Source organism: Belonocnema kinseyi, chromosome 2, assembly GCF_010883055.1.
Source record: "Belonocnema kinseyi isolate 2016_QV_RU_SX_M_011 chromosome 2, B_treatae_v1, whole genome shotgun sequence".
Taxonomy (NCBI): domain Eukaryota; kingdom Metazoa; phylum Arthropoda; class Insecta; order Hymenoptera; family Cynipidae; genus Belonocnema; species Belonocnema kinseyi.
In genome coordinates, this window is record NC_046658.1 from 141795718 (window position 1) to 141806418 (window position 10701).

Here is a 10701-nt window from a genome sequence, read left to right on the forward strand (position 1 = left end):
TTTCAAATATTTACACAGATTTAGAAAGTTTTACAAAATTGTCAAAAAATAATGTGCAAGATTACATGCCAACTTTTTAATTTTGTAGGATTGAAAAAAAATCGCTCAAAATTTTAGGAAAACTTACAATCATTTTACCAACTTTTTAGAAAAAATTAACGAAATGATTTAAAATTTGAAAAAATCTAAAGCGACATGTAAGTGTTTCAAGACTTTGAAATAAAATTTCGAAGGATATTGAAAGCTTTTAAAATATTTAAAATTAAAACAATTTAACTTTTAATTTAAGAAGTGTTCATTTTTTAATTTTTCTAGCTGAAAAATGCTCAAAATGATATAATTTCATAAAATTTGAAATGCATTGATTAATACTTCAATTTAGATTATTGAAAATTATAACCTCCACTTATATTTTTGGAACTAAATCTAAATTTATGAAAGTTTGAGTTTTTTAATTTTTGTAAATGCGTGAAAACTTTCTCCTGAGAACCATCTGCTTCGTTATAAATTTTATTATATGGTTGAAAATTTGACAATAATTTTCTGTGAAAGACACCCTTTTCGGTTGAAAAATTTAACTGTTTTATAAAAAATACATCATATTTGGTTAAAAATTCAATTGTTTTAGTCGAATATTGACCTTTTGTTTAAAATTTTTATTTTGTTGCTGATAAGTCAACTGAGATCTTTTTTTGCATGAAAATTTATCTTTTGGATTTAAGAGTTCATCTTTTTCCGTAAAAATATTGCCTCTTTTTCGGGTAAAACTTCAATTTTTTCAATTTTTTGTTTGTTAAAAATACATATTTTTTGTTGAGAAAAAACGTCGTTTTCGATTGAAAATACAATTTTTTTGTATAAACTTATTTTTTGGTGCAAACTTCATATTTTCACCTTAAAAAGTCAACTGAAGCCTTTTTTGGATAAAAAATCAACTACACTTTCAAATTTTTTAAAAATGAAAAATTCATTTGTTTAAGAAAAAATTCATATTTCTTGGATAAAAAAGCAACTATTTGGTAAAGAATTCAACAATTTGGCCAAAAAGTCATCGTTTGGTTAAAAATTCGTCTTTTTCAATTGGAAATACAATTTTTTCGTAGAAACTTATTTCTTGGGCGCCGTTCATAAAAGACGTCGGCAGTTGGGGGGCGTTGAGAGTTTAACTATTTTCTTGAAAATTTGTTTAAATTAAAAATTCAACTACATGTGTAAATTAAAATTACATTGTTCAAAATGTTTTTCAATTGAAAGCTTATCTCTTTGGATGAAAAATTGACTGTTTAGTGGAAACGCCTTTTTTTGTTTGATATTAGTTTTACATTATTTAAGATTCACCTTTTTAATTTAAAAATTATCCTTTTCTGGTTATTATTTAATCAAATAGAAAAAATTCTAGCGTTAGAGTTCGATTTTAAAAATTTAATTGACGGTGAAAAATATTTTCGAAGCGGGAATAGCCGGGAAATGATCGGGATTTTTTTTTATTACGACGGCCACCCCGTGAATTACGAATAAAGTATAGGACCATAATAATATTGTAATTGTAATACTTTCTCAAAATTAGAGCAGCACAGAAAAACATAGTTGAATTTCCAACACAAAAATATTCTCAAAAAATATTTTCAATTAAAAAAGAGGAACTTTCAACAAAATATATAAATTTCTAACAAAATAGATTTGCAAAGAAGAGAATGCTAAATAGTTTAATTTTTCACCAAATATAAGATTTCCAACCCAAGAAGATGAATTAAAAAATAGCTTAGTTTTCAAAAAATAAGAAATCGAAAATTCAAATTTTATTCGTACAAAAACTAATGAACTCGATTTTGTGACGAATGAAGGCAAGATACGAAAAGAGATGAATCGAAAAAATTGTGCACCTAAAAAAACTAAAAAATTTTTATGATTAAGTTTTTGTAGGATAAGTGATTTTTGTTTTATCCGTAAAAACAATATTAAAAATTAAAAATTAAATTTTTCTGCAAACGACATGAGCTACGATAATAAATGAGACCAAATTTATTCAACCAAAAAAGATGTACAAATTTGTTATGTATTTTTTTCTAATAAGATGCGTAGTTTTTGACGTGGCAAACAACCTTAAGAGTAAAAATTTAAATTGTTTGGAAAACGATACAAGGTATATAAAAATTATAAGAAAAAATTTGTTCATACAAAAAGGATCTAAATATTTCTTATGGATAATTATTAGGCAGAAAGAGTAGATTTTATTTTCAAAATAAAAAATATAACAAAGAGAATTCACAGTCACCAAATTACATTGGTCGATGTTTTGAGATTTAATTTTAAAAGGCCTGTGCACGAATCTAAGCATATTATTTTAATTTTAGAAACGTCTATTATCTTTTCAAATATAAAACAAAAATGTTAAGTAACAAAGTGTGGGGGGGGGGCAAAGAAAATGTTACGGTTCCTTTTCCAAAAATTATTTGAAGCTTCAGTTTTTGAGTTATAAAATGTTTAGCTTAGACCAATCAGGAGCGCGGTATAAACAGACGCGCGTACGTGACTTGGAGTCTAACGAAGTGTTATTAAAGAGAGCGTCGAGTTGGGGTTAAACCCCACCCGGCGCTCCCATCAATAACATTGCGTTGGACTCCCGCTCATGCACACACCACTGTTTATCCCTTGCTGCTGATTGGTCCAACTTTAATCTTTTGTTTCAAAATTTTTAATTATTTTAAGCTTGCAATCGGTTTTCAGTTTTCCTTCATTTTCAAAAGTTGATAAATTTAATATTTAAAATGCAAGAAAGTTGAAAATTGATTTTAAAAAATTTTTAATTAACAACAATTTTCAATTTCAGAATATCAAATTATAAACTGTTGAAAATATAGTTTTGAATTGTCGAATTCTCAAATTTGAAAAGTTGGAAAATGAATTTTCTATTTTATTCCATTTCCAGCAATTTATAATTTAGAAATTAAAGAAAATTCAATCTGCATCTGCTGAAAATTCATTTTTTAAAGGCCGAATTCATAACTTTCTTAAATTTTTCTTCAATTTTCAATAGACCAATTTTTAAATGTTCCGACAGTTAAATTTTCAACAGCTAAATTATTAGATTTCAAAAGTTTAATTTTAAACAGTGCAGAATGTTCAAAATATTGTCTAAGTCTCATCTGTTCAACAAAAGATTTTCAGTTTTCTTCTATTTTCAAAAGTTGATAACAAGAACATTTAAAATGGATGAAAGTAGTCCCCTTTTAGAAATTTCACTATTGAAAATGAAAGAAAACTGGAGAAAATTGTGAATTTGACTGTGAAATAATCAATTTTCAGCAGTTAACAAATTCAATTTTCTTCAGTTTTCAATTTTTTCAATAAAAAACTGATGAAAATAGAAAAAAAGATTAAGTTTTAAACTCTTGAAAGTTGAAAAAAATTGATAATTCAACGAATTAAAAACTCAATTTTTGACAGTTTTTGATTCAATTTTCTTCCATTTAATAAAAACATTTTAACGTTGAAAAATCAATGGTTAATATACTCCCATTTTAAATACTGGAGATATAAACTTTTAAAAATGGAAGAAAATGGCCAATTTAACTTTTTAAAAACTCCATTTTCAACATTTAAAAAAAAATTTTGAATTTCGTCAACTGTTTAAAATTCAACTTTTGTAAACTGAAAATTTAACTGTTTAAAATGTAACAGTCGGAAATTCACTTTGAAAAATTATACTGTTGAAAATTAAAGGAAACTTAAGACTATTATGAATTCGACCATTAAAGAATGAATTTTTAGCAGCCATGGATTCAATTAAAAATTTTGTAATTTATAAAAAGTTGAAAATGAATGAAATAGAAAATCAAGTTTCCAACTTTTAAAAATTGACAATGCGACAATTGAAAACTCAAATTTCAGTAGCTTATGATCCAATTTTCTTAAAAGAAAATTGGATCATAAACTGTTCAAATTTAAGTTTTTCATTGTCGCACTGACAATTTTTTTCAAGTTTCAAAAGTTATGAACTTCATTTTCTATTTTATTTATTTTTCAACAGTTTCTAAATTAAAAAATTGAAAATTGAAGAAAATTGATTCTGTGACTGCTGAAAATCCATTCTTTAATGGTCAAATTCTTAATCGTCTTAAGTTTCCTTTAATTTTCAACAGCCTATTGTTTAAATGTGAATTTTTTGACAGTTTCATTCTCAGTTTACAAAAGCTGAATTTAAAAAAGTTGAAAAAATTCAACATTTTTAACAATTTTGAAAATCGAGTTGACAATTTTCTTACATTTTTAAAATTTGATATCCCCAGTATTTAAAATAGGATAAAATTAAAGATTGATTTTTCAATTGTTGAATTGTTAATTGCTGAAAATTGATTCTTTCACAGCCGAATTCACAATTTTCTTAAATTTTCAATAGTCGAATTTATAAAAGTGGACTTTTCGACAGTTGCATTTTCAATAGTTGAAAATTTTCATAATTTTTTAACCTTTAAGTCTTTAACAATCGACTTTTAGTTTCAGTTTTAAGTGGAAGAAAATTGTATAAAAAATGTTAATTATTGAGTTTTTAATTATCGAATTCTCAATTTTCTTCAATTATTAAAAGTTGAAAGCATAATTTTTTAATAAAATTTTCAAACGTTTATAATTTAAAAAACTGAAAATTGAAGATAATTGAATCTGCAAATGCTGAAAATTCATTGCTAAAACAGTCGAATTTAGAATTTTCTACAATTTTGAACAGTGAAGTTTTTAAAAGCATATTTTCCGAAAGATACTGTTTTAACAGTTAAATAGTCAGTTTACAAAGGTTTAATTTTAAACAATTGAAAATATTCAAAATTCTTTAAAATGGTTGAATATTGATTTTTTAATCCGTTCAATTAAAAATTTTATCCAAGTTTTAAGAGTTGAAAACGTAATTTTCTTTTTATTTAATTTCAACATTTTATAATTGAAAAAACTGAAAATTGAAGAAAATTAAAATTGCAACTGCTGAATTTGGAACTTTCAAATGTTGTACAATAAATTTTCAGTTTTCTTTCATTTCAATTAGTTGATAACTCCAATATTTAATTTGGAAAAAGTTAAAAATTGATTTTTTAATGTTCAATTTTTTTTTAAATTTTTAAATGGGGGAAAATATAGTTTGTAATAATTGAAAAGTCAATTTTTCTGTATTCGGTACTGATTTGCACAATAAATTGACAAAATAAATAGGCATGAAGAGAGATAAACGGTTTCTTAACTCCTTATTCTAAATTCTAAGCTCACGTTCTGTCAGAAATACCGCAAAACGTCACTACGTGAATGGAAACTAGGGTTCCACTTGACACAGCAGACGAGATAAAAGTACTTGTTCCAGTATAAGAGAAAAAAAAGTTTTTAGACGTTGCCTTTTTCTTATTTCTCTTCTTTTAGTTTTGTTTCTCCATTCTTTTTTATTTAAATAAACACTTCTAAGAGTATGTTGATCATATTTGATAGTCATTTTTTTTCGATTTCCAAAAATTTCGTAATTAAATTTCACTTAGGTGTTCCCATAAACCCTGAAAGAAATTGAATTATAATTTGAAATCAATTCCAAATTAACAGACAGCATACTTAGAAAAATTGGTTCAACTAAATGTTGAAGAATTGATGCTTTACCTAAAAAAAAAATTTTCTTCGGGTACGTATTTTAAAAACAAAGTTAAATAAAGTTGAATAATTAATTAATTAATAAGTTAAATAAAACCCAATAAAAAAACTTAACCATTCTTGGTAGGAAGTTAATTATTTTTAATTAAAAATACAATTTTTTGGTTCAAAATTTTATTAATTGGTTGAAAAATGATTAGTTTTTTAAACATTCATCTATTTTAATAAAAATTTAATCTTTTTGGTTCAAACTGAAAATTTTTTGTCAAAAAATCATATATTTTGGTTAAAGAATTTGAGTATTTTTTTGGAAATTCGTCTTTTATGGTCAGATGTGATTCATCATTCTAGTTAAAAATTAATTTATTTTGTTGAAAATTAATTCTTTTAACTAAACTTTTAACTATTCAATTTTTAAGCTCAAAATTAAACTATTTGATTAAAAATGCATTTCCCTTCTTGAAAATGAATTTTAATTTCAATGAAATTGAATTTATTTTATTGAATATTCGTTTTCTTTCATTCGAAAATTGGGTTTCTTAACCGGAAATTTTTCTATTATAATTTCGATGAAAAATCTACCTTTTTGAGCTGAAAATGAGTATTTTTTGGTACAAAATTAATCTTGAAGGTTGAACATTAATTTTTGTTGTAAAAATTTATCATTTTTGTCGAAACTTTAAGTTTTAACTGAAAATTTATAAATTATATTTTTTAATAACAAATTATCTGCTGCAGTTAAAAATTCATTTAATTTGATAGAAATTTATTTTTATTGGTAGACAATCTTCTTGGTTAAATATATATATATATATATATTGAAAATTCAACCATTCGGTTAAAAATTAATGTAAATTTCAAAAAATTAGATTTAATTTATTTTGCGAAAAGTTTGTTTTGTTTCGTTTAAAAGTAAGATCCTTTTTTTTAAATGAAAATTTATCTTTTAAATTGTTGGTTTTAAAGTAGATACATTTTTAAATTTTTGAAAAAATCTTTTCTTTGAAAAATAAAATATTTTAAAACTCATCTATTTTGTATAAAAAACATCTATTTGTCAGTAAATTCCAATTTTAGTGGAATTTTTTTAAAATTGAAAACTCAACCATTAGGTTTACAATTTATTTAATTTGATGACATTCAGTTGTAAATTCATTATTTTAGTCGAAATTCAATTTTTTGAACGGAAATGTAAATATTATATCTTTAGTAAAAATACGTTATTTTTTATTCAAAAATAGTGTAATTTGAATTAAAATTAAATTTTTTTGGTAAGTATAATTTGTGGATTGATCATTCATCTCTTTCATTGAAAATTCAAATAATTGGTTGGAATTTCATGTATTTTGTTGAAAAGGCGTCTAGTTACAAGAAAATGAAACTTTTAGATAAAAAATCACCTTTTTAGTTAAGAATTTATTAATTTTGTTGAAAATTAATCAATTAATTTATTCATTTCAGAATTGAATTTTCTAATTGATAATTTAACTATTTTATTTTTGATAAAAAATATATTTATTTTAATTCAAAATTCAACTTTTAATAATTTAAAATATATGTATTTTCTGAAAAGTAATTTATTTGATCAAAAAATTGAGTTTGTGCAATAAAATAATGGTTTTTTTGTTAAAAATCTACCAGATTGAAAAGTTCTTGAAAAAAAAACTAATTTTATGTTTATTTGGAAATTAGTTTACTCAACTGAAAATTGATCTATTTCATTTTTGATTAAAAAATTACATTGACAGATGAAAATTTATTTCTTTGTATAAAAAGTAATTCATTTTGTTTAAAATTCATTTTTTGTTTGTTCGAGAATTATCTGATGAACTGAAAACTTCACTTTTTTCTTTCGTTGGTCAAACTTAACTATTTTTATAAAAAATAGTATCTTTTCTATTTAAAATTAAGTTTTTTATAATAATTTATAATAAATCTTTTTTAGTTAAAAACTATACAATTTTGTTTAAAATTATTATATATTGTGTATTTTTTAATTCTTAGTTTTTTTTTATTTCCCAGGGTTTCCTATTTTTTTAATGTTGGTCCTTACAGAAAAATGCATATTTTTATTTATTCTGAAATTGATTTTTAAAATTGTTATTAAATATTATTTAAAATGTCAGATATAAATACCAGCATCAATCCAAATTGCAGGTTTCGTCTTTCCTTCCTTAGTAGGTCCACTCGAAATTTTGACCACTTTTAATGGTTGCCCTTCATAACTGTTTCCAATTGTCACAAGTTCAACAAGTGTTGGATATCTGAAAGCCAGGTGTTCCAGATACCTCATTATTTCTAAAAAAACAGATCCACAAAAAATATCATTTTTGTTAAAATATTTTCAAAAATTATTATACTGTTCTTTTTAACAGATTCATTCATATATAGATGAACTAGAGTAATAATAATTAATAATAAGGGGCCGCCCTTAAATTACGTAACGGATTTTAACCCCTCTTTAATAGCCCCCCCCCTGTAACAAACCGTAACAAAATACCCCCCCCCCCCCCCCCCCCCCCCCCAAGGTGTCCGAAAACTTCATTTTCAAAATTCACTGATTTTTCATCGACTAGTTTTTCATTTTCCTTGATCATTAATATCCAATTATCAGCATTTTAACCTGGTAACATTTTTAACATAGAATCTTTCATAAACAGAATAAAACAGTATTTCAGATACAATTTAAAAATGTTTATATGAATTCTCAACAAAATAATTAAATTTTATATATATTAGTCAAATTTTCAACCTAAAGAGATAAATTCAAAAAAAAGAAAGTCATTGTTTATATTTAATTATTTTTTTAAAATGTTCACCAAGTTAGTTTAACCTTTATGCAAGTAGTTAAACCTTCAATTAAAAAGGATAATTTTTTAACGAAATAGTTAAACTTTCAAACAAAGAGATTAATTTTCAAATAAAAATATAAATTATCAAGAAAAAATATTATTTCTTAATAAAGTGATTCAACCGAATCTTTCAAATAAAATAGTTAAATAATTAATCGAAGAAGAATAATTATTACCAAAAAGTTGTATTTTCATATAAAAAAATTAAATTTCTACTAAAAAAGATGATTTTTTAAAGCAAAATAGTGAATTTTCAATAAAAAAGTCAAACTTTCTGTTAAAAAAGATTTCAGTTGACTTTTCACGATTAAAGTATACATTTTCAAAAAAGAAAAAAGTTATTGAATATCTCTTAAAACACATGATTTTTTTTAAAGTTACAGACAAAATTGTGCTATTTTTATCAAAAAAAGATTCCAATTGGCTTTTTCAGATTAAAATATGAATTGAAAAAAAGTTTCCACGAAAAAACTTGAATTTGCAGTCCAAAAAGACGAATTTTTATGAAAAAGGTTCAATTTCTCTAAAAACAAAGGAATATTTATTTGTTTTTAATATAAAAAATAGTTGAATTTTCATCCAAAAAAGATTTCACTTGACTCGTAAAGATCAAAATATTATTTTTTTTCACAAAAAAAATTTTCAACGAAAAGAAATGAATTTTTGCAATCCAAAAAGACGAATTTATTTGAACCAAAAATTATGAATTTTCAAGAAAATAGTTGAATGCTTTACTAAACGGTATTATTTGTATTCAAGAAGTGTGAAATTTATAATAAATAGATAAATTTTTAATGAATAGCGAAGAATTTTTTTTAGTGAACTTTCATCCATAAAAGATTTGAGTTCAATTTCAAACTACAAAACTTAAATTTAAAACAAAACTTCAATTTTCTAAAAAATCGTTAAATTTTCAACAAAACAGAAGAATTTTCAATTAAAAAGTATGTATTTTTAACAAAATTGTAGAATTTTCAACCAAAAAGTATGATTTTTTCAAACAAAATTGTATAATTTTGAACCAAACAGTCGCATTTTAATTTAAGAAAGATAGAACTGTTTCTAAAAGAAATGAATTAAAAAAAATAAACCTAAAAATTTCATTTTTAAAATTTTATCAATAGATGATTCCAATCCACTTTCTAAGACAAAAATAAGAATTGTAAGCAATAGGTTAATTTTCTGCTAAATAGTCGAATTTTTAACCAAAAATTATGAGTTTTTAACAAGATTATTAAATTTTCAACCAAAAAATTGTTTTTTTGTCTAAGAAAAATAAAAATTCTACTAAAAGAGTTGAATGTTTTAACTCAAACGACAAATTTTCAATAACAAAATTTGGATTTTTATCCAAAAAGATCTCAATTGAATTTTCAACACAAAAATACAAATTTTAAACAAAAAGTAAATTTTCTAGGGAATAGTTGAATTTTTAACAAAACAGTTGCATTTTAACCCATCAAAGATGCAATATTTGTATTAAAAAAGATCAACTTTGAAATTAAAAAGGCAAATTTTCAAAAAAAATTAGTTTTCATCTGAAAAAAATTTCAGTAGACTTAGCAGCAACAAAATATGGATTTTAAACAAAAGGTTCATAGTCTACGGAAGTAGCTCAATTTTGAATAATAAAAAATAACAAAATTTAACGAAATAGTTGATTTTCCTACTCAAAAGGATGTCTTTTTAAGAAAATTTGTTAAATATTTAAACAAATAATAAAATTTAGAAGTAAAAATATAATCTTTACAAATAAGTGTTTGCGAATTCGCAAAAATTGCGTACAAGAGTGATGAACCCCCTTTCCGCTTTCGTAACAAAGCGTGAGAAAATGTCTGCCCCCCCCCCCACCTTTAGCTGTTGCGTTATTTAAGTACGGTCCCTAATTACATTTTATTCTTATTAATTCTGTTTTTTAGATTTACCTCCATATCGATGATATCTTTTCCACGTCATTGGGTGTCCCTGTGAACTAACTAGATCCTCTCTCTGTTCTTTTGACATTTTTGGATTTTCATTAGACATAGTTTTCTGTAAAATTTCAAAATGTTGTTCTTGATTCTGATCCAATCTATTCAGATTATTACCTTTTTCCAAATTAGAAAAGAAATTTTCGAGAAAATCATACAGTTAAAAAAATTTTGAATACACCAAATACTCGGTTTTTGTCCCCCCGGTTTCGGTCTTCCTAGAACTGTTGGCCCTAGCAGTTTTTAGCACGTGAGAA

At 23.9% G+C, this 10701-nt stretch overlaps 1 protein-coding gene across 2 annotated transcripts in view; it reads right to left on the reverse strand.

Annotated features, from left to right (window-relative positions):
• Positions 1-10701, reverse strand: part of LOC117167407 (carboxypeptidase B-like) — a 48859-nt gene that overhangs the window by 14785 nt on the left and 23373 nt on the right. Inside the window, exons 4-5 of one of the 2 annotated variants that reach the window (XM_033352306.1) lie at positions 10400-10505; positions 7759-7920 (exon numbers count right to left, since the gene is read on the reverse strand). In XM_033352306.1, coding sequence (XP_033208197.1) covers positions 7759-7920; positions 10400-10505 — 268 coding nt within the window. The remainder of the gene's footprint in view (positions 1-7758; positions 7921-10399; positions 10506-10701) is intronic. The other variant, XM_033352307.1, reaches the window with a different exon arrangement.